Source organism: Fistularia commersonii, chromosome 18 (assembly GCF_037954325.1).
Source record: "Fistularia commersonii isolate RoL2024-O1a breed Wild chromosome 18, RoL_Fcom_v1.0, whole genome shotgun sequence".
NCBI lineage: Eukaryota > Metazoa > Chordata > Actinopteri > Syngnathiformes > Fistulariidae > Fistularia > Fistularia commersonii.
In genome coordinates, this window is record NC_141301.1 from 5,242,640 (window position 1) to 5,269,962 (window position 27,323).

The 27,323-nt window shown below is 41.0% G+C and overlaps 1 protein-coding gene across 1 annotated transcript in view; it reads right to left on the reverse strand.

Moving 5' to 3' along the window:
- Positions 1-27,323, reverse strand: part of robo1 (roundabout, axon guidance receptor, homolog 1 (Drosophila)) — a 245,477-nt gene that overhangs the window by 128,673 nt on the left and 89,481 nt on the right. Inside the window, exon 3 of the mRNA XM_086164719.1 lies at positions 27,107-27,196. Coding sequence (XP_086020845.1) covers positions 27,107-27,196 — 90 coding nt within the window. The remainder of the gene's footprint in view (positions 1-27,106; positions 27,197-27,323) is intronic.

A 27,323-nucleotide genomic window follows, 5' to 3' on the forward strand; every position in this document is an offset into this window, starting at 1 on the left:
AAAAATCACCAATAACATAGGTGTGCTTATGACACGGGAAGAAACTAAGGCTTTACATAAGCTGCCATCATGTAATGCAAAGCCATATTACATATATATCCATTTTTAATGGCCTTAACTCACACCACAGTACTTGTGACTCCATAACCTGACCAAATATTTGTAAATAGAAAGCACCTTTTTGAAGAAAATTAGTAAGACAATCCAGACTTTGGATATTGTTGAGTAAAAGACCGCTGACCTAATGATGTGAAATAAATTGTTTCTGTCAAGACTGGAGAAGAAAGTAGGGCAGCATTCAGCAGGGTACTCTTTCATCTGTTTACCAACAAAAGCGTCAGTCAAAAACAAGATTGCTAAACCATGTCTTGGAAGGAGGTAAAGCCCCACAATGCTTTTTTTAATAGTTTTAAAAAGCCTCGTATAAAGTGATGCAGTCAAATGCAAATGCAGTCTCGTGCTTTAAGAATGTGTTTCTCGCCCGGCAACCACAATTGTTATTCAATTACAGCTTTCATTGTACAAGCAAATAGAAAGGATGTGAAAGTTGGTGGGGGGTGGAGGGGTGGTGGAAGAAAGTAGGATCGTATGAGAAATAAAAATTGTGGACTGAAAGGCAGATAAATAGCTCTGCCGGTATCTCAACACCGGAAAGTACCATATAAAAGCTTTTGAAAAGTGTGAAAATCCAAAGACTTTATAAGTCAAAAGTATTTATAAGTATGGCTGCGCTGTATATAAATAGAAATCACACCACACACTGTAGAGTTTGGGATTATTCTGTTAATTTTAAAGGTGACGTCAGTTTAAGGAATGGTACGAATCTGCAGGAAGAAGTTAAACCTGATAATAGGTCAGGATTTGCATTAATCTCCTAACTCTGAGTGACTGTGTATTAACATGTTGGAAAATCACCCGGCTGTTTGAAGCCTCCTCAGCATGGGTACATCTGAACAGTGGGAGTGGCTTGGATAGGAACGCAATAAATGGTGAAATTTCAAGGTCACCTCCATATTAATTATGTTTTCCAGGACTTCTTCTTAAATAGAGCCCAGCCCGGCTACTTTTTGCTGTAATGTTTTGCATGGCGGAATAAAGCTGCTGAGGCGGCTGCGGAGGAGAGTGTGTTTAATAAGTGTGGTTAAAAAATTCAGAGAGTTCAAACTGAGAGGTTTGTTGAGTTTGATGATTCAGGCACAATAGAAGAAAAAGATCCCTGTCACCACAGTCTTAACAATGACAGTATATCTATAGCGGGGGGAGGTGCCAAAGACATTAATCAACTAATTAGCAGTCTCTCTTTTAACTGCTAATTTAATGTATTCCACTCAGTCTCTTTAACTGGATTTTCCGCTGTCACTTATAACTAAAAAGAGGTTTAGCATTTCAACAGTGCAGCCAGGACTTGCAATGAGAGGGTAATAGAATGGTCTCTGGGGCTAGGAGGAGGCCTTAGCTGTGGGATCAAGAGAGAAAAGAAGGATGGTGGGGAAATGCTGCAATCAAATCTATCTTTCGGTTCCCCAATGGAGAAAATGAGGGGGGGAGGTCTGATCTTTTCTTTTTCAAAATGCAAAAGGCAGTTCACCCTGCAGTTGCATAGCTTCACTACCACAACAAGCACCAGGCCCCAGGCAAGACTTGTGGGAGTTCCTGAACATGGAGAACTTAGGTATAAGGGATGTTGGCTGTACCGTGCCAAACTGAACCACAGCTTCACACTGAGCCATTGTCCCTGCATCTCCTATTTACCCAACACTTCTAAAAAGGCAACCTGAGTTTTCCATAGATGTCCACCTTTACAAGAAATAAGACCGGTGTCCTTGTCTCGCAGGGTTTTTTATTTCCCACAGCTATACCCCTTATCAGCACGTTTTGTGCAAAGAGGGACCAGTAGGAATGCAGAATGCGGTCACGAGCTTTTTTTTGGGCCAGTGCATCATGGTATGTTTGACTGCTCTATCATATGCTTCATCCTGCCCCCCGAACCATCACCCTGCTCCCTTCAACACCCCAGGGTAGCCTTTGTGTTACTGAACCCCCCCCCACCCACCTAACCCACCCTTAAGTCCTCAGTGGACCATTGCATTCCCTCCCCCTCCTCTGTGCCTTACAATCGGCGACACAATGCAGTCTCCCCATCCCCGTCCTCACAGGGTTTTCTGCATGCTGGCCTGCTTTACTTAATAATGGCTCTGCACTGGTCAGTCACAGGACAAAAAAAAGAGGAATCTCTTAAAAAATTTGTCGAAAACAAAACACGGGGGTTGGAAAAGAGGACGAAGAGATATAGTGAGCCCCCCTTTACCACTTCTGGTTTTTGTATCTCCCATACATCTTCATCTGTAAACTTGTCAGAAAAATTATTAATACAAACATAGGAAAACTGATACACATTTGTGTGCAACGTGGAATTTGGCAAAGACTGAATGTGTATTTATGGGTGACAGCATTACACAAGTGTAATAAAGGTTTTCATTTATGTTTTTTGACCAGAGGAGGCAAAGCCATGGGAATTTACAATTGCGCTATTTGTGAAGCGAGAGAGAAACCAGACTACACCTTTAATATAGGAAAACTCAATTTGTCACATTCACACCAACTGGCAAAGGGAAATATTTGTCCTCCAAGTCAACTGTCAGAACATGATGCACTAATTCTACTGACTGACCAGTAAGCCTGGCAGGCAGCGTATGACTGATGCTCCAGACTGCAAAAGCTTACAGGAAGTGAAGTTCCAGAGTATTCTCAGAGTAGACAGCTTAACCATGTCTTGCTATAAGTTTCTTGACCTTAGACTCAGAGGCAACACGAAAGACACACTGGCACTTTCTAAAAATGTGTCATAATGACATTTTTGCAAAGAGCGACAATCTCCACAATGTTTTTAACTTGAAGCTTAGTGAGATGTATGAGTTAATCCCTGAGTAATTTCGCGTACTGATAAGGGTTACAAAAAAAAAGCATCAGGGTGTAGATGCTTTTTTTTTGTAAAAAAAAATAAAAAAACACCCGATTCCACATCCAGGCATGCATTGGTCAGGCAGCAGCCCAAGTAAATCACGAACTATTGATGGCAGATGGATTTGTTAATTAATCCAATTAGGTAAATCTTTCGGGTCATTAAAGAAGGAACGTTTGGCGGAGAGGATAATTAAGAGTCGCCGCCTTATTTATCAGCTCTTAAACAAACCACTTTGAAATGTTTATCTTGTCAGTTGCTGTGGATTTCACTGCAGTTCTGATGAACAGGAAGAGGGCCACATTCCTTCGAGTTGTTTCTCTAAGCCGGCAACTGACTCATCCTCAGTTTTAAGGGTGTAGAACCATGTTTGATTTGGATTAGAGCAAGATTAGCGTGCATGGCTCGTAAATTGGGGATACACCTATCTGGATAATGTCCCACAGGTGTGACTGTTTTTTAAGGTGCCTGAGAGGTTAAAGGCCTCTGCTCACAATGAGAGTTTGGGCTTTTACCAGGCGGGGGTCTGACTGCCTCGAGTTTGCAATAGTCTCTCCTTTTTTTCTTTCTATCGCTTTTGCATTCATTCATTCAGTCATTATGTTTACCACTTATCCTCCACTCTTCTGAGTCACAGAAGGTGCCTATTCCATCCATCACTGGTTGAGAAGAGTGCTCCACACTGGACCAGTCACCAGTTAATCACAGGGCAACAAACAGAGACACATATCCAGTCAATCTGTCATTGACGCGTCTGGGCAATTTAGGGTCTCGAACTGACGTATGGCATGTTTTGTTTTTGTTTCTTAATGTGGGAACCACACACCACAGTCCAACCAGAGAACCCAACATGAACAACCTGCAAATTCCACACAGTACGGTACCCTGCTGGAATTGAAATGGGGACCTTCTTGCTGTGAGGTGGAAATGCTAACTACTACACCACCATGCTGCACAATAGACATTAAATGTCCAAAAACATGAAGTTGGTTAATTTGAGGCCCTAAGTACTTCCCAGGTGTGTGAAAATAGATAGCGAGTGATTGTATGTCTCTACATGAGGCCTGCCTCTTGCCCAGTGAGATCTGGGATAGGCTCCAGCGGCCTGGCGACCCTGAGTGCAGAAGAAGCGGTATGGATAATAAATAATTTAATGATTTCATGCATATCTATTATCATTCAAAAATGTCCATAACCCCTTTAGGGTAGTGTTTGCTATCTACCGCACTTTCTTCCATTCTCAACAATAGGCATCCTTTGTTAAAATACCAACATTGTAAAGGAACAAGTACGCAACATAAAAAACTACTCGCCATATCAAACCCAAAAAAGACCAGAATGTTTCTGGCCATTTTTGGATTCAAATGGCCTGTCGCCAACCAGAGAATGAAGCTGCAAAGGGTAATTTCATAAAAACCACCCCTGTTGTACTTGATCATGGTGTCAATATGGCAACACCTTAAATCGGACAAAGAAACCAACAAGTGAACAGCAGGAATAGATCAGAGCAAACAAGGAGAGAGTGAAATTGCGTTAGAGACTAGTGAAAGCTCGAAATAAGAGCTAGAAGGAGGGTGATAGAGGTAGAGAGTGACAGAGAGAGAGAAAGAGCGAGACAGCGAGACAGCGAGACAGAGAGAGAGAGAGAGAGAGAGAGAGAGAGAGAGAGAGAGAGAGAGAGAGAGAGAGAGAGAGAGAGAGAGAGAGAGAGAGAGAGAGAGAGAGACAGCGATGGCTCTCACCTGTGGTCTCTGGTCATTAATTAACTCTGGAGCCTGCTGTATTCTGTCACACTGCCATGATGTAGGAGGTGGAAGGGCTCTGCAATTTATCAGCACTTACAAGTCAATTTGTAGAGACTTTGATGGCTCGGCATTGCCGTGCCTGAGGGCTGATTACAGGGGAACCAATCTCACGCCCGTATTTATTTCAGCTCTATTGTCTATCCGACGCATACAAAAACACCGCCATGCTTGGAAGGCTTGGCTCATTGGATGGTGGGGTAGTAGCATAATAATATTGATAATATTATTCTAATAGCTTACATCAACACATACTTTTCATGTGAGACAAGGGTGATTCTTCTCTTCCAATTACATTTTGCCTGCTTTTATTGTTTCCAGAGTTTCACTCTCAGTGCAAAAACTCGGGTCACCTCTTGCCCTCATCTGAATTTTGTGGTTAAGAAAAAGGTTTATGAGCACTCGCAGAATAGATAGAAGCCATTTAGTTTCGAGCGGAGGACAGATCAGCTGATAGCACTAGCGCATGATGAATGAGGGGATCAATTTACAACCTTCAGACTGAATAAGACGGCAATAAGCAAGTCAACATGAGCTTGCAATAGCAAAGGTCATCTCTTTCCTCCTTCTATCTCACACATAGAAGGAGCATAAAACACTTTTTTTTACAATAGGGTGCGAAAATTATCTTGATGTGAGCCGCTGATAGTTCGAAACAACCTTAAGTGAGAGTTGAAACCTCCTTTGACTGGAATGAACTTGTTACCCCTGACACACACACACATACAATTAGTGGCTAATATGAAATCTTTTTACAGACAAGTGGCATGTAATCCAATTTTCCTGATACTGCCTTCTAATCCAAGACCAATCCTTTGAGTATCCGCTGTCTGGCTCATCTCATCTCTATTAGCAGCCCCTTTTCTTACACCAACCCCGTAAGAATATGACGAGATATCCCAACGGCTTGGCGTAAATGGATACCTTGGTGTCTGATGGTCTTTCTCCCAGGACAGGGGGCCATTACTGCCCCAGCCCAAGTTCAGGATCCTATCGAGGGTGTAGCAGACGAAGCCACCATCCAGTTCTTAATGCTCACCTCTGACCCTGCTTCCTGTTAAGCGGGCTACGCCGTTTCCTGACATGCCAAGATTTTTTCATGTCACCAAATCTGTGTCAGTCTAAACAAAGACCTTATTCAAGAGAGCTATCAGCAATAATACTTGAGGATGGCGGATGGAATTCTGCAGCTAGGGACTGAATCCAAAAGCATTTGATTAATACATAACCAAATATTGATCAGAAAATAAAAACACATGATTATTTTGATTGATTGATAGATTAACCCTGTTCAAGATGCACATCCTGTGATGTCTTTTAACACGGGGTGCCAAGATGTAGCTTTCTCATAACTGCAAGGCAACTGACCCGGAAAAGGCATGCTAGCATGGTCAAAAGGCTCCGTGAAGAGGAGCAAATGTGTGAAATGCAGAGTGCCTGAAAAACAAGCTGCAAGAACTGGGGAAGTGGGGAAAAAACTTGAAGGAGAACATGTAAATGCCAACAAAAATACAAAATAAAAGCCTGTCTTATTGGATTTGCTGCAGAGGGTCTATGCAGAGGCATAGAAATGTTCAACTCAGCAGGAAAATAGCATCCACAGTGTGGACTCCAGAGAATATGGTCTGGGGGGAGGAAGGGGCTCTTGCTGTCTGCATGACTGATGGCAGCAGCTTTGGCCACATGTATTCGGCACTTTATCGGTTCCTGATAGTGAGGACAACTCTGACAGGCTCTTCAGCCCGTCAGCGTTGCCCCACTATCAGTGAGACGATCTCTTTTCTGTATATTTGACATTTATACTTCAAATCCCCATTCATTTAAACAGAAGATACAGTGGATAAACCTCTCGCTTACATCAAAGCAAGTTTAATACTGTTTTAATACTTTAAGTGCCTGAAAGTCTCTTTTCATTGTTTTAAATGGTTGTTCCGACATGTAAACTGCAGCCAGCTACTCTAAATATTTGGATACAGGGAAAAAAAGTTTAAATTTGCTTTAAATTCCTTGGCAATAAAGCTGCACTAATGGAGGGGTGGTGGGGTGAAAAATATAGGGAATTTATAAAAACAACTTCTTCCCCTGCCCCTGTTCAAAGTCTACTTGATAGTTAAAAAAACAGTATGGCAAACATACCTGAGCACACATTGAGAATTCCTATTAAAAATACCAATCCGATAGAAGTAGGAGACATCATTCAACGTCTCGAGAAGAAAAAATGCCTCGAGTAATCCAGATTATTATTCAAAAAAACTGATGATGCCTCCACTCCCTCATGTCAAAATCCAGAGTTTGAAAAAATAAAATGAAAAAAAAAAGAAATAAATAAGTCTTAAGCCCCAGTCTGTGTTAAAGAAAAGGATCTTAAAATCAAGATCTCGGTTTAAGTTTTGTTTTTGTGTTTTGGTTGCTATGAATGAAAAACTAGTGTCCACAACTAAGGAAAAAAGGGGGCTCAACACAGCTGGAAATGACAGATATGGATATATCCGAATGAAGATGAATTAGCGGATGGGATCAAACTATTCAGTATTGGAGGAAAGACGTAGATGAGCCGTTTCGGTGAAGTCATCCTGTCGCTGCTGTGCGCTCCGTGGACAGACAGTCGAACCCACGCAGATCCCCTTTGCTCATTTGAAGCGCAAAAAAATAAAAAAATTAAAAAAAAACACTGAAAAGTAGTAAAATCCTCAAAGTCTTAATTAAAAAGGAACTTTTTCTTTGATTCTCTTATTCTGTTTTGTTCTTAAAGAAAAAGCCCTGCTCTTGCAGTCACATTATTCGAGTCCACGCAGTTCCGAATCGGTCACTTGAGCTCGGAAAACTTTGCCGAGTCCCCCCCAAGTCTCTCCTTCATCCACGGATAGGTCACTGACACTTTGCCATCACTCTACCCCCGCCGTGTCCGGACTCCACGCAGACCCCGCGGACCTCAGGCGACTAGGGGCGGACGCGGATTCATACTCGCGGCGTTTCATTCAAGGAAAAGCGGAGAGGCTCGTCGGTCGGTATGCGCGGCTCCCCCTCCTCCTCCTCCTCCTCCTCCTCCTCGGACCCGACAGTGTTTCCCAGAGAGGAAATTTAACCTCTTACCGCCCGGATCCCACAGATGCTCCGCGCACCGATCCGGGACGCGCACTTTTTTTGAGCAGTCTAATAAGTAAGGGTTACTCTTTAATTTATTTTAAATATATTTGGATGGATAAATACATCCCCCCCCTACCACTCCCATTGCTATTTAAACTTCCCATAAACCTTTGTGCATGTATTTTAAATTTCTACCTTCTTTGTGTTTCCACAGTTTAAACTTAACTCACTTTACCTGCCTTTTCATATTTCAAGCAGCAGTGAAAATAAACTGAAACGATCCAATCAATTCCCAGTTTAACTTCAAATTTGCAATTCTACCGACATTAAATGGTTATTTATATTTTAAAATTTGATGGAGCATCTTTAACATTCTCTTTGATATTTGGACTCAAAACAAATAGTTTGTTCATTTCTTTATCTCCCAATTTAGAGTTCCCGAAACTGGCTTTTCTGCAATGCTTTGACCATTTGAATGTAAGACATCGTTTGCTCTTCTCTGAGGCAAAACTAGTCTTCCACACCGAGGATCACTTTTAAACTTGAATTATTTATAACGACGCGGCTTATCTTGCATTAAAAGATGTAATACGTGCAGGCAATAATAATAACGCCATGAAAAAAAAAATGAAAATTGCTAGAGGGGTTCAGGTTTCCAAAGCTCAGCTCGAAGTTCAGCTGGAACATTCGTTACCAAACAGCGCCCTCCAGTGAGGATAAAGCGGAACAAATCCAACAAAAAGGCCTGAGAAGCTGCATGGTTAAATGCAGAAAGGTGACACGTTTAATGGTTTGAACAGGCCGAGAAGAGAAGAATCTCAATCCCCAAACAAGATCAGAGAGTTTCAAATTCTGAAAAAAGTAAAAAACTCACACTGTTCAGGGATGATGGCTTTGTCCCACAAATCCATTCAATCATTTATTCATGCATCATCTATACTGCTTATCCTGCAGTCACGGCTGAGGCGAGGCTGGAGTCTTAGCCCTCATTTGGGGCGAGAGGCAGAGTACACCCTGGACTGGGCGCCAGTCGATCGCAGGGTCCACATATATAAACAAAAAAAAAACATTCACTCTCTCATTCACCCGGTCTGAGCAGTTTAGGCTCTCCGATCCACCTCCTGCATAGTTTTGAACTGTAGAAGGAAACCTAAGAATCCAGAGGAAAACCCAAGCAGTCATGGTGAGATCATGCAATGAGGTGGACTCACTCACAAATCCAATTATGTGAAAATTTTAAGTGAGCTCTTTTTCTCTGATATAATGCTGGGGGGGTTATAACTTTGGAAGGGCAAATATCAAATTTATTCAAGTTAACATGAAGCTCAACATCATTTTCAACATGTGTCACATGGTTTACTCAGAGCTATTTGTATTGGGGCCAATAACTCACACGTCAGTGCGCTTTTCATCATCACCTGAGCAAATAGATGTGGATAAATAGCCCTCTGAGGCCCATCTTCCCAAGCACTTTATTGAATATTTAAATGTAAACATCAAGAATCAATGCATTGGACGTATGTGGAAAGTGGCGTGTTAATGAGCACCCACAATAACAACAGTAAGCATTGTCCATACCAGCGGGCATCCACAGTTAAAGCTGGTACCACCGAATGCACCAAAGATGTAAACATAATACTTGCACAACATGACTGGAAACAGGTGAAGTAAGTGAGAGAGGGGTGTCAATTCTTAGCCCTTAACACCAGTAGATTTAATGCACAATTGCAAACCAGGACCAAGAACATAATTCTTGTGTAATAAAAGTGTTTTAGCTATCCTGCATTTATCTTTCCCATAGTCTCTCTTCAATTAGTCTGAGCCCCCCCAACTGGAACCCTCTTTGTCATTCAAGCTTTTATGAGTTTCAGTATTATTCACTATTATTATTTTATCATTCCCATTTTCCCACACCGTCTTTATGTGCTCCGTTTTACAGAAACATTTTCACTGGCCCTTGGTTTTTAATGTGGCTGTACACCATAGCACAATTGCTATGCTAAACTAGTCATAACATTTCCTTGAGGTAACGGGAAGCGAGTGTAGCATGTTTATTAGCCAGGACGCATGACCAGGCTGACCTGTGAATGGCAGCATAAAAGTTTTCACATATCAAATAGCGGAAAAGAAAATACAAAATAATGGACATTTAAAACAGTTATTTCCAAACAACCCTAGTAGAAGGCATACAATGCATCAATGTCAGCATTTTGGCAAGGGTAACTCTGAAAAAAATCGGAGTACAAACTTTTGGCACGGACACACACTTTATCAGAACAATCTCCTGCTTAATGGAACTCAAACCATTTCATCTTTGAAGAGTCCAAATCATCCAGGTCATGCTACTTGCTGATAAATCTTATCATGGCAACTGGACATGATTAATTTCTTCTTAAGTTATTGAGGAGCTCAAATTCATTCTTTTGCTAAGGCTGTCATAAAAAAATCCAAACGTACAAATTATGGTGAGTGAGTTCCATGAAAAGGGCAGAACTCTCTCCTCCTCCTCTTCCTGCTCCTCCTCCTCGCTCCTCCTGACCTAACCTTGATCAGACCACATCAGGCAAGAAATGACTTTCTGTAGGGGCTTTTATGGCAGCAGCTTCAGGATTTTGTGCACAACATTCAGACCATCATTTTGCTTCTGAGGACACACAATGTTCAAAAGCATAACTAAATCCCCCTGTGCTCGACTGCAAGTCACTGCAAGTCTTTAATGCATTAACAATCACAAATCAAAACCAACATCTGTAGTCTACAAAGAGCCGATGAGGTGTTTTTGGACGGCAGCTACGGAATATAGCACTTATTGCACTTACTGTGGAGGACCTGCTTGCATTTCGCTGGTTTGTTGTGGGGGTGTCTCAAAGTCTGGTGGTTTTGGTAAAGTCCAAAGTTATTAGGGAGCCTTACGCACCAGTTAGATTTGTGTGATCCCGCAAAGTGATGGGGCCTGTGCACACCCTTATGGTCTTTAGGAACTCCCAGCATGACGAGCATGGAAAACAGCACCACTAACAAATGCACAATCTTCATGATGAGCTGCAGAGCCACTGCGGTGTCAGAATACAAGATCTAAAGCAAAGACGCACTCCTCTTGGGATCAAGAAGTCTCATATGAGAACTGGTCCGTCTCAGTGATTGGTGTCAGGTGTATTCCATAAGTCTTTACCGTAAAAATGACGTTGTTATTCTTTCAAAATTGCTAAGTATTCACAGCGCAGAAATAATCCAATCCAAGATCATCCTGAAAATTCCACAAACTGAAAACAGTGCTGTGCTTCCCAGCGAGAGTCCCTCATGTCGCTGCATTTAAAATCTGCCAAAGAAACCCCAGCAGGCTTGGCTGGTCCCCTAAATCCAGTGACAATGTTTCTCCCGGGGGACGATGGGATCTTAATGAGGGCACCTCCGTATACAATGTGCCTAGTGAAGTTCACTCCCCTCACCATCTCACAATTCCATTACTCAATGAAGAGACTGTCTCTCATCTTCCCGTCCTTTTCATCCCTGATACTAGTCCTTTTAAGTTTCAAAAGAAGTTTGTGGACGTTCCATCTTATGATGTTTCTATGCATGCAGCAGAACAGGGGGATCCTGTAGGTTACATGCTGAGTCTCTTTTCAGATGTGTTGGAGCCCTCACAAAACCCTGGCCCCTCAGCACGGAGGTGACGGGGTGAAACACAGGCGGGGTAAGGCGAAGGAACCCGCATTCCCCTTTTCCGCAGCTAAGACGATTTAATGGCTTTCATCCTGATCTGGCTGGCACGCCAAGCATATAGTGTAAAACAAAATCCCTGCCCCTCAAAAAGATGGTCTTGTTGAGAAACAAATGCCATTGGCACAAAAAAGTAGCATTCTTTTTTAGAAGATTTTGACACATCACAGGATAAAATTAAAATACTCAAGGAAGTAGAGATGAACTAGTAAAAGTAGCCGTAAGGGTCACCTTGGACAGGATGCAGTGGCCAGAGCATCTTATTGCCTATGCAGCCCTCAAAAGTGTTTTAGCTGGATTGCTAAACTCCTTGAGGAATTGTCATTTTATTTGTCCATCGTTATGCATTTCTTTTTACCCAACAGCAAATTCAAATGGGTTACGTTCGTGGGTTCGCAGCATGAGGGGATTCTCTTAGGTGATTGGAAAGATAAAGGGAAAAACATGTTTACATGTTAACAAGCAAAAGGACTGTGTCTGACTGAGCTCTCTCCAAGAAAATAAAGCGTTTGCATCCTGTTTCAGTTTTTGGGGTGGTGATACATTTTGCAGTCGTACAAGTGCTCCATCATAAATCTGAGGGGGACGTGAGTCATGTGGGTGGAGCAGCTGGGGGTGGCGGGGGGATTGTCCTCTAACAGGAAAAGGATGACATTCTCACAACTGTTTCTGCTCTAAAAAAACTCAGAAGAGTAGATTAAACAATCTTTTAAAAAGCACTGCACTCTGGACCCAAAGAAGGAACAATATTAAATATCATATGCACTCCTACTTAGGATACATTCATCCAATGTTTTCAATCCCATCCTTGTCATCTTTACAAAATCCTCTAGGGAGTAGCTTTACTCCATTGTTTTTTAAATAGTTTGTCACAGCATGACAGGCGGCTGTCATCACAGATATGGACAATAATTAGAGGAGGGAAGAAAGGGGAGATGACCTAAGATAGGATGGGCAGAGTTAAATCATACCCCTCTTGCAAAAAGAGGCGACTTGACATCACTGACATAATTTCCAACCTCACAGTGCTGGAATGGCGAAGCCCCTTGAAGACAAGTCATGACACAACAAACTGCATAAGCTCCTATCAAGATTAGAAAGACGATGCGGCTCTCTATGTTTCAGATTATAGTACAACAAAATATACAGCAAAGTGAGGGTTAACAATGTGGGCAAACATGGGTATATGAGTTATTCTAACATTTCTATTCAGACCAAGCTGCATTCCTTGCACAGCTGACCACTGAGCAAAATCAACCAACTTATTGCCAGATTTTGAACTGAGTTGCAGACTACAACTTACATTCTTGAGGTAATTTCTTTTTCGTTTATTTTTGATCTCTAATTTCACAAATAAAACCGAGAGAATTCAAGTTTCTCCTACCTATAACCAAAGTCTGATTTACTTTAATGCTGATGTGGTCCAAATAAATGGTTGTCAAATAGTGTGATTCAACAACACAACAGATAACCAAAGATTTCACAGAGCAAGAAACATGAACATGCTGTATGTTGCGGAGAGAGGAGGAAATGAATTTATGCTACTGCCTTACAGAGCAATGTATCCAGTGCACCCTACTCATTTATTTCCCAATTGTTCATTCACTTATCTAGTTATTAAACTTGAAACAGTGATAGAATTATGAATCCCATATTGTTGTACTCGCTTTCATCTGACGGAAATTAAATACGAAATCCAGAACTTGGAAAACTACAATTAAACTAGTATTTGCAAGTCTAGTGTTTTTTATTAGAGTTGATTTTCCATTGATTTTTATTTGTTTATTTTCTTTGTGAGAAACACATGGAGGGTTGGAGCAAAATTGACATTTGAAGCCACATCAGGAGTCCAATCTGCTCTCTGGGTCTTAGGGACAATTCTCTTAAGTTCAATATTTTTCTACAGATGGGTGTTACTGTGTTACATCATTTAATGGAAGAGCATTTTTCAGTCCCCACCATTCCTAATGACATGTTTTTGGCCCAGCGTCATTAGGCCCTAAGGATTTTATGTAAGCTAATATGAAACAAAGTTTTACCCCACTGCTATTTAAACCTTGTTTATTGGCATTTCATCAATGAAGTATTGGGACCTTCGGTACATTTAACAGTGTGAGTTTGACATTTCAATGGCACCGCACTGATGTTTCGTGGCTGCATTCATTGTCCTTGAACATGAATAGTTTTGAGTTATAGCAACGATAAAGTAAGATCTGTCAGAGGTACAGAACAACCCACATTTTCAGCCCATCTTTGAAAGACTGCAGTTCTTTTTCTTCTTATACTTTTGGCTTTTCCCTTCGATGACTGCCACAGTGAATCAACCCTCTCCATTTAATCCTATTCGCTGTATCCTCTTTTCTCATACCAACTAACTTCATGTCCTCTTTCACTATATCTATAAGTATTCCCTCTGGTCTTCTTCTAGATCTCCTACCTAGCAGTTTCAACCCGAGCATCCTTTTACCAATATATTCACTGTCGCTCGTCTGTACATGACCGAAACATCTGAGTCTGGCTTCTCCGACTTTATTTCCAAAACATCTAACATGTCTTTCAGATCGATGCATTCCTGATCCTATCAATTCTTGTCGCTCCCAAAGAGCAGCTCAACATCTTTATCTCTGCTATCTCCAGCTCTATTTCCTGTCTTCTCTCCAGTGCCACTGTCACAAAACCACACGGCTTTGCCGTATGTCAGTTGACTTGTGCGCCTTTCTTTTCATATTCTTCAACAGCATAGTATCCCTGACACCTTTCTCCACCCATTGCAACCTGGTTGAACCCACTTCTTCACCTCTTTTCCACATTCTCCCTTACTCTGGACCTGTACTTGAACCTAAGAACTCAAAATCTTCCACCTTCTTTATCTCAACTCCCTGTAGGCTCATCTTTTCACTTCGGTCCCTCTCATACACAGACATATAGTCTTTCTTGCTGCAAATTACCTCTCCTTTTCTGAGCATACTTCCTCCCCTTTACATTTTCTTCCACCTGTTCTCTGATCTCACACCAGAAAGCGCAATGTTGTCTGCAAACATCATAGTCCATGGAGATTCCTGTCTCACCTCATCTGTCAGCCTGTCCATCACTACAGCAAACAAGAAGGGGCACAGAGCTGATCCCTAATGTAGTTCCACCTACACCTTGAATTTCTCCGTCACACCTACAGCACACTCTGCCACTCCAGACTTCCTCATACAATACCAAAGTTCAGCTCTCAGCACCCTGTCATATACTTTTCTAGGTCAGCAAAGGCATAATGCAGCTCTCTGTGATGTTCTCTACTTCTCTACAAGCATTCTTAAAGCACATACTGCATCTGTAGTACAGGCATGAAACCATACTGCTGCTCCCAAATTCTGACTTTTGCTCTCAGTCTAGTTTCCACTATGCTTTCCCATAACTTCATTATGCATTTTGCATCAAGCAATTTCCCCCTTGGGAACCAATAAAGTAGTCTGATTCTGATTCCGATCGTACGGCTCCTCAGCAATATCCCTCTATAGTTTAATCCTGCACACCCCTCTTATTCTTAAAAATAGGCACCATCATATTTCTTCTCAATTCCCCAGGTATCCTCTCACTCCTCTAAGATTCTGCTGAATAATCTAACCAGAAACTCCACTGCTGCCTCTTCTAGACACGCCCACAGTTGTATCATCAGGATCAACTGCCTTTCCGCTCTTCATCCCCTTTAATGCCCTCCTCACCTTTACTTATCTCTGCTACTTTGTGGTCTACAATAGTCACCTCTTCTTCCCTTGCCTCGCTTTCATTTTCCACATTCATCAGCTCTTCAAAGTACACTTTCAATCTTCCCATCACTGTTCTTGCATTCATCAATACATTTCCCTCTATCCTTAATCACCCAAATTCGCTGTACATCCTGTAACCCTAATGAATATAGGGCTACTAAATTGTAGTCATATAGCGATTACATAAAGATGGTGCACTATGCTACTAGGTTCTTTTTTTCCCCCCTCTTAAGCCCCTGATTACAAAACAGATAAATGATACTTTTAAACTTATTATTTTCCATCCACTTAATCTTTTAAGTTACCTTTATACCCGAAAAGAAGGTTGATGCAAGAAAGCAAGACTCTGACATCAAGTTTATCATATTGACAACTGCAAAATCCTCTGCTAACTCAGCCCTTGCAAGCCACCAAGGGAAATTAACATTTATCTAACTGACAAGAAGGAGTCCTATAGAACCAGTAGGGGTAGATGTTGAGAATTGTTTTATGAGTTATCACAGTTACAAATGCACCTAGCATTAAGGTTAATGTTTAATCCACCTTGGTATATCCTATAGCATTGTGTTTGTCAGCAAATGGTATACAGTATAATAGCGTGACCAGCAGAGTATCCTACTGATCGAAGCTGGAACACTGAAAGGAATGTGGTGCTTATTTTGCTTACTTTACTCCACTCAGTTTAATCCAGTTAGCAAGTGGTAATAGTTTTCACTTAGCACTTTGTTTCTTAAGTTATAAAAGAAATTTTATTGTGTGACTTATACAATATATTTTCTTTACACTGAGGAATAAGTTTATAAGTAATGCAAATGCTTATATCATAATATTATGGGTTGATGTGATGAGTATTTCATCTCACTGTTAAAAAAGGGTGTATCCTTTGTTATTGGTTACACAAATGTATCAGAATATAATCAGAATAGAAACATTCATTAGTCTGCACTCTGTGTCAATTGGTTTTACGGTGAGCGACAGATTCCGCCCAGTGAAGACTGAGGACAGTCAAGAAAGCGGTGTGGCCAACTGTGTGATTTCCTCAGAGGAACATTATATTGGATCACATTGACAGATAGGACACCAAATAAGACTACTCCCACTGACTCAACTCAGTCATTGGATAATAGCATTTTTTTTTAGATGCTGTTTGGAATTAATTTTTGGACCAAGGACTGAATTATTTTTGTCTATTACTTTGAAGAGTTCTTCTTTTTCCTGTTCATTTAGTGAATACATTTGTTAATTTGTTAAGCCACACCTCTCTCCCAAGCCTTGGTAGATGTTTAGTGCTTACAGGTCCAAGTCTACAAGCGCTACACTAGTTTTACCTTGTGCATCATCTCCGTATACAACTCTCTGTTCTTTGCAGTCCCCTCAATGTCCCACTTTTCTTTGCTAACCTCTCTCTCTGTATATGCTCCTGAACGTCTTCATTCTTCAACTAAGTCTCCTTATCTACTTCCTTCAAGATGACACATCAAATACTCTCCTACCTGTCTCCCTGATCAAATTCGCTTTAGTTGCTCAGTCATCTGGAAGCTCTCAATGACCACAGAGCCTTTCTCAACACCTCCCTGAAACCCATTCAACACTCTTCACTTTTCAGTTTCTGCCACTTCTACCTCTGCTCTGCTTTGTCCTCTTTATCCTTCTTGTTACCAGTCATCCTTCAAACTACCATCCTATGTTGTATGGCTACACTGTCACCTACTATTGCTGTACTTTGCAGTCACTACCTGTGTGTTCCTACACCTGCTCTGAAAAGTTGTCCTATGTTTTTGGCTTTTCTGGAAAAAAAATTCACTACAGCCATTTTAACTTTTTTGCAAAGTCCGTCACCATCTGCGCACCTGCGTTCCTATCCTGGATACCACACCTGCAAATCCCTTCCTCATTACCTCTACCAAACCTTCCCATCACTCTGGTATCACCTAGGTAAAGACAAACTGTACCTAACAATCTTCAGCTTTGTCTGTAGAGTGCTTTATATTTCAATGCATAAGTCTACTCCCCGTAGCACTTAGTCATAAGTACCGTATGTGTCTAATTTCTGTCAAAGTTTAAATTGTTCAGAATTGTAGGATCCCTTTAGTGTCCTTGAATACCCATCTCACAGGAATGTTATTATCCATCCATCCATCGTCTGCTGATTATCCTGCATTCAGGGTCGCGGGGGATGCTGGAACCTATCCCAGCTGTCATCGGGCGACAGGCGGGGTATACCCTGGACTGGTCGCCACATATTCAGACAAACAACCATTCAATCACTCATTTGGGGTATTTTTTCCCATTTCTCTTTTCCAATTAACCTGCTGCATGTTTTTGGACCGTGGGAGGAAACCGGAGAAACCAGAGGAAACCCTTGCAGACACAGGGAGAACATGCAAACTCCACACAGAAAGGTCCCCTTGTCGGAATCAAACCAGGGTCCTTTGTGCTGTGCGGACGAAAAAAAATGCTTCAGTTGTTCAACATTAGTTTTAAAGTCAGAGTTCTTCGTTTTTGGTGTTTGCTTTGTGGATTAAGTATGGACTCCATGCTTGTACCCACGCCGGCTGAAGGTTCTTGGTTTGTCAAACAAGGTAGATCCTTGATTGTGCCTTTAGCTGAGTGTGCGTGTCCAACTAAGGTACCAATAACCTCTTGTATTTAGAAGGTTGAGCTCTTTCGTCTGCATGCAATCTTCTGTAGATGGAGTAGAGGCTGATAAAATTAACCAACTTATGTATTTCTCCACTGCTTGTAACTGGGAGTGACCATACAATCAAAAGTCTGGGCTAGACTCTTCATTGACTACACTTGCAGCTATTAGGAAGTGGGAGGAAATTTGATATTATGATGCCAGCCATTGTATATTAAGTCTTTAGCAAGTAGACACACGGACATCCAGTGAGTATAGTCAGGTATATTACAATAAAGCCTGCTGCATAAACTGCCAATTTGATAAGCAAAAATACATCTGCATTTATTTCATGAAACTACGAATCGCTGTTCAAGAACAATATCACCTGGAAAAACTGGTTTTCTTTGTCTTTTTCACAAATGTAAGAAGGATTTTGCTTGGGAAAGAAAGGTGAGTGAAGCGTGTGAAAAATGTGAAAATGGATCATCCTTATGTTTTTTTCTTTTTCTCTTTTGCCTTACAGGGTTTCTGAAGAATGAAGCCCAAGAAAAAAGCAAAAAAGTCTCATCAACTTTTTTCAGCGAAAAATGTTTCCATTGCACTGAGAGTGCGGGGAGGAAGAAGCCACACAAAGCAAGTAAGATGCAAATTGAGTGCAGCAAAACATAAACAATGGAGCTAGAACATTCTTTCTTTCTCTATGGCTTCTTTGTTGGGCTTGCAGACATGACAAAAAAGATTGGGGGTCTAGTGAAAGAAAATGATGGCGGACTAAACAAATCTGCCTCTGTTCGGGGAATGCCCCCATTCATGAGGCTGTGGCTAGAAATGTGAGGGGAGCAAGCGAGGGGGGGGGACTTAAGAAAAGGGGGTAGTTTCACAGGATGCTGCAAGAAAAAGTTCGGAGCACATAGCTGGATGCTGCGATAAACAGGCTGTCGTTTTTCCACTTGCCTGCACACACTGAATCCCTCTTTCCCTGTTTCTTTGAACGGGCCTCACATTAGCATCTGTTTAGCGTAAGCCTTGCTATGGCCTGTGGAGGCTGATTAAAACAGCCCAGCTATCACATTACATCCTGGAGCAAACATGAAAATACAGTCAGACAGAGGACTATTTATGGAAACATCACTGAAGACGTTAGTATGGACCATTCATTCACCATTTTTGCCCATATTCTTCTGCAGAATACTCTTTGAACAGATTGCCTTGTGTCTATTTGTGAGTATAACATGAAAATAGCTATACCATATTTTTGTCTCTGGCTGTCCTCGGACCTCTTTCCTCTTCATCAAAAGATACTCATTCAATAAGAACCCCCCCACACACACACACACATCTATACATCTAAGTTTTTGTGAGCTGAAGACCATACAAATACAAAGAACCCTCTAGATGTATCACTGTTTAATTTGAGGCCCCCATCCAATTGAGTCAAAAAGAGATCTTAATTTTTTCAACTGAGATTTTTCAGTGAAAGCCCTTTAGTGAGTGAATATCATCACTAACGTGAGCTTGAGTGATCATTGGTCAATTTTAAGAGAATCTTTCAATCAGTCAGTCATTTCACGTCATTGTGCAGATTAGTTTGACAAGACCTGCTGTTCAATTGAAGAGGCCCAGTTACAGACTCAGAACAATGTCCGCTCAGTGTCAGACTATAACATTGACTCAGGTGCAGGGAAATCAGTAAAAACATTCATAGACAAGAGGCTAATGGCATGAAGGTGGAGAAACATGGCCTTATTGAATCAAATATCAGATAGCTGGAGGGAGGGAGAGAATGTGTGTGAGTGTGTGTGTGTGTGTGTGTGTGTGTGTGTGTGTGTGTGTGTGTGTGTGTGTGTGTGTGTGTGTGTGTTTGTGTGTGTGTATGTGAGTCACTACAGGTCCACTGCTTACAGCTTTCGGCCACATGCATCCATTTCCGCTTTCATCAAAAACACATTTCACCCACCCAGAGCACAGAGTGAAACTGTTCAACAGTTTTTTACCAGGTTAAAAAAAACATTGTTTTTATATCCATGAGAAGAAATCAAAGACTTAAAATCACAAAATTGTCTCTCAATGGTCTAGAAAATATTTAACTCACATCCCAAGTTACCAATGGACTGAGAAAAAATTGGAACACTAAAACTTTCTGAAGAAACTTTCCAAAAGTGTACTCAGAATATCGCTCTGATGTTTATGGTTTCAATTGGCCCTTGGAGCCAACGTCAGTGACTGATCTGTCTCTGAAGACACAGAGCGGAGAAAAATGCAAAGGCGTCAGGCTCGTGCTAAAAGCATTCTCTATCCTTCAAATAAAAAGCCTCTTCTTTCTTGCTTGCTCCCCGTTGCGATCAGCTGCCAAAACAAACTGGCACTGTGATGGATGTAATAAATATGATCGATGGGATATCTGGTGCCGCTGACCTCACACCACACGACGGCGTCCGGGGAGCAGGTGCTGCTTAGATTTACGGCCTGATTCCCTCTTGCTCATGATATTCTTCTTTCTTACACAAAGACGCCGCCTAGACCCAGCCACACTGATGACATGCCCCCGGCCGACACCGCCCCCACAACTCACACTGAGTCCCAGTGACCAACGGCTGATATTGGCTGATGTTCAGACGCAATATGACTATGCATGATTTATATCACAACTAATAAAAGCAACTATAATGTTACCAATCAGTAAAGCTATCTGTCATGAATGACTGTTATTAGAGTAATCTTTTCTGTCAGGGTAAGAGGGTTCCACAGAGCAGTTAGGGAGATAGAAAGGCCATCTTAATGTGTTTCAGTGTGAACATGGCTGCCTGACCTACAGCAAATGGAAGGTCTAGAAATTAAGATTTAACCACAATCACATCCCAGTAAAGACTGTGCGACAGGATAAAATCAAAACCTCATTAAGTACAACCCTGTCTAATATAATATATAAATGTATGAATGAATGTATGAATCACAGTATGTCCTTTCAGAAATTTTAAAAGGTACCACTTTAGGTGGATAATTTAATACAGTTTTAGGCTATAAGGGATGTGCTTTAAATGTAGTTCCACTAGAACGACACACATGTGGTTTATAGTACTGTGACATGATGAGTCAACAACTGATTATCAGAAAAGTAATAAATGTAGATAATGTGAAATACTCAGTCTACTAATTCAAAGACTGCCAACGCGTTGCTGATTAAGTTGTCTGACAGCAGTTTCGATCTTATTTCTTGACTTGCGTGAATCTTCTCACTGGCAGCTACAGCTGTTAGTGAGTCATTCATTTGGTGCTGGTTTGAACAAGTTCTTCCCAGACCTGGGTGTTGCAGAATAATTAGTATAATTACTTTAAACAAGCCCAAAATAATATTGATATCCACAGTGAATTACATATAAAAAAAATACTATTTTTACAGGGAACAGTGGTGTGATGTTTTAATCCAGCCAAGTTGACACTTTTATAGCTGGATTTTGTTGTCTCTAAATGGTGGGTAGAGTGGGGTGCTTTGTATTTATTGTAAATTGCCATTAATCAGTTGTTATTTTTACTAAGAGTATTTGACAGCGTAGGAGCAGAGGATTACCATTTTTTTATTGGTAATCTTTACCAAGTAGTCCCCCCCTCCCCAAACTATCAGGAGGGCACTTGAAATATGAATCTGAATATTCCAATTTAATTTTCACTGCACAGCCTTCGCACACTATCTCATATCTCCAGTTTAAGCTCCACTCCAGTGCCTCTTGACCATGACTCCACTTGCTGTCGACAGTAGTGTGGCTAATGGGCTAATTTTTGGGGGCATGCTAAGATTGAAGAAATTGGATGGGGGCTGAAAGAAACAGTTCTCAAGAAGTTTGTGGAAAGCCTTCTGTATTTCTGCTTCGGTAGAAAATGAGAAATACATTAGTGGGAATGCATGAGGCAGGACATGTACTACATATGCTTCCTGTTCCGTAATTTCCATGGTAGACGGATGGAGCATAGGTGAGTGTCATGGAAATGTGACACCCTCATTCCAGGGTGACTTTGGTAATATATGTGGGGGTGGGGGTGACACTGTCAAGGAAATTGGATTGCAGGATAGGTTTACAAGGCCAGCATACCATACTGGAAAGGAAGGATTGAGGATACAGCTGTCTATCTCTCTCATGACAAAGCTGTCATGGCTACGCTTTTGGACACAGACCCGCCTCTATATGAGGTAGCATGGGGCATTTAAGTGTAGAGTTTGCATGCTCTCGTTGGGATTGTGCCGGGTTCCTCTGAGGGCATTCGGTTTTCCCCACCACCGAAAACAAATGCATTAGGTAAATTGTCCTGTCACTGTCGCTGACCAAGGCACTGGAGTAGAAGTAGAGTTGGTCCCTGGTCGGTGCAGAGTGGCTGCACATGGCTCCTAGGGGACAGGTAAAATGCAGAGACCCAATTCCACTACTCTTGGAAATTTATATGCCTTATTGTGGGTAAAATAAAACAGGTATACTTGCTCAGGGCAGTCTCAAAAAATACTGCAAATAGATATGACCTCTCAACATTTTACTGCATGGAAAAAGCATTCACATAATACTAGTGTGAATCGTATCTATTCATTTTGGGCCGACAGCAGTAGCACTAGATGATGCCGTACAGAAGTGACCAAACTGCCTTGGTTTCCCTGCCTCAAGGTCCTGCCTCAGTTTAATTGAGGGTGCCTTTGCACCTCCTCTCCCTATGCACAATAAAAATTCCACGCACAGGTGCTCTCCTAAAGAATCTTGCCCCACCACAGAAAGTGCTATGACAGTCAAATGACAAAATTGAGATGGGAGTGGGACTGTGAAATCTGAATACTCCTTTTGCCTTGAACTGCCACACAGAAGATGGCTGTGTTTGATTCAATCATGGTATCTTGGCAGGATAGTTTGAGAATGACAGAGCAATTCTTTCAAACACACCATCCTAAAATAAATTAGAAAAATGCTTGAGCGGAGTATAAAAATAGTTTCTGTCTTTGCAGCAAAATCGCCCGTGGGACCTCATTGCATGACAATAAATCTTTAGCTGTTTTTATTGAGTGACTCTTATCAGCAACAATAACAAGGCCTGCGTGACATTAAAATATGAGTGTTTCTTACTGCACAAAGATGAAGGAATAAATTTGTTCACGAAAGGCTTTTATGACAGATGCACTTAAAACAAAATTAATTAATAAAGCTAGTAAAAAAAAAAATAGATAAACATTTCCAAATGATTAAAAAAATAAATAAATTGGCATTTTTTAAAAAATTAAAATTGCATTGCACATCTCACTTTAGAATCAAAGAAAACTGAAATAAAACAATATTGTTAAAACAATTACGGAAACCTAACTGCTTGAGTCAAGAAAACAGATAACAATGAATGAATAAAGTAATTTGTTGTATGCTTATCAATTTCTGTGGTGCTGACTGTTTCTGTTTAGCTCTGCAACTCATGTGTTGGATCCTATTGGTCCGTTTTATCCCCCTAAGATTCTTATTAAACATCTCACTAATCTACATTTCTACACATGTTAGATGATTTGGAGAGAAGGTCAGAAAAGCCAGACTGAGATAGTTGGGTCATGTACAGAGGAGGGATAGTGAATATATTGATAGACGGATGTTGGAATTGGAGCTGCCAGGCAGGAGGTCCCAAGGAGGACCTAAGAGAAGATTTATGGACGTAGTGAGAGAGAATATGAAGGTAGTTGGTGTGAGAGATGAGGATACAGCGAATAGGGTTAGATGGAGGAGGTTGATTCGCTGTGGCGACTCCTGAAGGGAAAATCCGAAAGGAGAAGAAAAAGACTTATCTACATTTTTCTGTAATATAAATAGATTGCGGTTGTTTTAGTATCAGGAAGATTATATTTTGATTTCAGTGACATTCTCCTTTGTCAAAGTTCACCTTTCAGTAAAGCTGTCTCTCATTACTGAAATGAGGAGTTTGCACTGGACTGCAAGTACAGATGAACTCTTTCTATGTTATTTCTCCAATCTCTGTGGAGGCTCAACAGTAAAAGCTCATTGGCTTTAAGCTCTGTCTAAGGATCTACTTTGTTCTGACATCAGCTGTCAGTCCAGAACACTGAAACGGTTGCTCCAGACCTTCAGGAGTGATGTCACTGAGAGTAGATAAATACACCAATACAGCACTCCAGGCCCCTAATTCTCCACCCAGTCAGTGATGGTAGCATGGCAACCTTCAGTACCCTAATTTTCTTTCCTATCTTTATTTCCATAACCTGACAAATAGATCAGTTCTCCGAATTTTCATCTTTTGTGATCTGCGGCAAATGCAATGGTAGCTGTCAGTGGAGAGGGGGATAGAAGAGCTGATGTGCTCTCTGAAGTCGTGCTCTGCGTTTTATGTCAAAGTAGAGGAACCAAAGACCTGTCTCCTCTGTGTGTCTGCCCATCAAGCTGTGGCAAGTGTAAGTGCAAGAGTTTTAGCATGCCTCTCTTATCCATTCCCTTCACACAGGTCAGCCTCATTTATTATCAATGTAAAGCTCTGTGCAAAGCCTTTTCATATCAGGAAACACTTAAGAGTTGGCTAAGAGTCCAGGGGGACCAATAAAAACACTTTTAATGTATTGTAAAGTTCAGTCCGGCATGTGGTTTCTCATAAAGGTCACAATGGAGTGTATTAGTCCCAAGCGACTACCATATAGGACATTACCATATCACTGTCTTCAACCATCCCTGCTGTTTTTAATTTTACATAAAGCAAAGAGTGGACTCCAATTAATGGCTAACTTATTTTTTTAAATTATTGAATTATATGTCATACTATGTCATGGAGGAGAATGGATGGCAATCATTCAATCTTTCTTACTCAAACTTATGGTTAGCCATAATCTAAAGGGTCACAAGAGTTTACTCATATTTTCCAGTCTTCATTACAAAAAGTGCCATTGAGGTCAAAAAGGAATGACAATTAAGCTCAGGAGACCTGGTCAGGTGCCCTGCAGCTTCACCTGAGACAACATCAGCAAGATTATCCTCATGTTCTATTCGGCAAGTCAAACTGCCTGAAAATGGACTCTTTGGCAGCTGCCCACTTTGTTCTGCAGACTAAGGTATTAGGCCACATTAGTCTCATTTCCGATTCACTGGCTGGGCCAGGTCAATTTCCTCCATTTTCATGCACAGATGGGAGTAAATGGCCAGATTAAAAATGAACTCCTGGCACTGTCCGCTGGGCATATTATTCATTATGTACTATCATTTAAAGCCAAATGCAGTGAGGCAGATATTTTTTAATCCCCCCCTCCCATTTAAAACAGGCTTAAGATGTTACAAACCAACGTTCAAAATAGGTTGACACCGAGTTTCATAGTGATTTATACTGTTTTGGTAAAACAGTGTGTGGCGGGGCTGATAAATGTAAGATATATGGGATGTTATATGCATGCCAAGCTAATGTGTGTGTGTGTGTGTGTGTGTGTGTGTGTGTGTGTGTGTGTGTGTGTGTGTGTGTTTGTGTGTTTGACTCCATGTCCATATACCACCTTGTAGTCTAAACAAAATGAGAGCCAAGTATTGTGGATAAGTCCAGCCCCCACCAGAGTGGAAATAATCTACAGCACTGAATTGTTGTGATGTTATTTTTGCAACAATTAAACTTTATAAAGCTTCTCAAGTGAAAACAAAGCAATTATAAATGGCATATGCCGCAGCAGCATGTTGGCAGCTAGATGAACAAATCTGGAGGATGTAGATATCAGTAATGGCATACTTTGTAACCAATATACAGCAAATTTCAATTAAATACATTCATTTCTGTACGATGCAACATATGCTGTGCAGATATGAGGATTGTACATTCATAGAGTGTCAGTGTTAGCAGCAGTGTTAGAATCCAGCCAGGTGTACAGCTAACATCAGGGGTGACATTACATAGTGTGTGAGATATGTGTAAATAACACATGGTGCTTTAAGTAATTTGAGCACCATTAAATCTGGAGAAGCCAGATTTCATCTCATTTCATTTATCATAATAATAATCAACTTGGTGAAGTACGATGCATGCAGTTTGTTATTTACATCTCGTATTATTCAGCATGTCAGCACTTATTTACATTTTGCTTACATATTAGCTCTTGCCGTTAGATGATTTTCAAAGTGAGATTAAAACATATGAATTAATAATTTAAAAAAAAAGGTTTGGGGGCTGCCGAATGAGGGTGGGTCATTCAGATGATTCAGATGAAAGATGAAGCCAAAGTGTGGATTTCATCAACTATTTTAAACTGATTGGTATGTTGGAGTTGGAGATAAATATTATAACTAAGTTCCAAACAGAATTACAAAATATAAGCAGACTTTTTTTGTTGCAGTCGCTGACTTATCCATCTTCTCTACCACAAGTCGAGGTTTAAGGCACTTTTACATGAGCTTGTTTTAAGATCCAGATATTCTGCGTAGCAAACACAACATCGTTTTTAGGATTTTATGATGATTTGGAATTTATGCACATGGTTTCTTCAAGTTGTTTAGGCCCAGCATATCCTTGGGGTAAGAGGGACCCCAATCACACGCCTTGTGGGGTGAAAGAGCTCGAAAACAGGTCCAAATGAAGTGTATACTGTAATTTTCTTCTGGAACTATTCCTGTGTGAGTTTGTGATCTTTTTTCTTTCTTTTTTTCACTGCATGCAGGTTATTCACTTGGGTAACAACCCAATTTCTGTACCATAATTTCCCTAAAGAGTTGTCTGGTCCAGGGAGATACTGGCCGCATAACATAATGTAATTGGAGTGTTGCTCCACAGCTTAGTTTACTGACTCTCAGTCCTCCAAAGCTAAAAACTCTGCAGAGCAGCTATAATGATCCACACAAATGAGGAATGTGGTATTCAAAATAAATGCATATTAAAAACATTAAAATTCAGTTACTTTGAGTATGTGCCAGACATAAATAATTGTTTCCCTAAAGTAAATGTAAATGCTCAAATACTAAATGTTATCCAAAGTGCAAAGGTACAAATGTTTTTCCCCCTTCTGTAATAAAAAGCCTCCATCACAGTAAATCCTTTTTCATTATCAGATATTCTCCTAAAATATCTTTAAGTCAGTACTTCAGTAAATTTCAAATTAACATCTCCCACTGCATCTCTACAGCAAACGACACATTTGAGTATCATGGGGAAGCATCAGCAGTAGTACCTGTGTAGCCCAAAGAGTTGTCATCCTCATGTTCAGTGGTGGGAGCTGGTGTTGGCCCCTGGCTGGCCCTGTCCGGAGCAACGTCCATCTCTGTCAACAATAACATCACAGGGACTGAGAATCCAGCATCATTCAGCCCTCTTTCCCCTCCCGAGGCCCAAACGTCCTGCCCTCTGCATCCCTGATAAGGGCAGAGTGCGAACAGACAAAGAAGTAC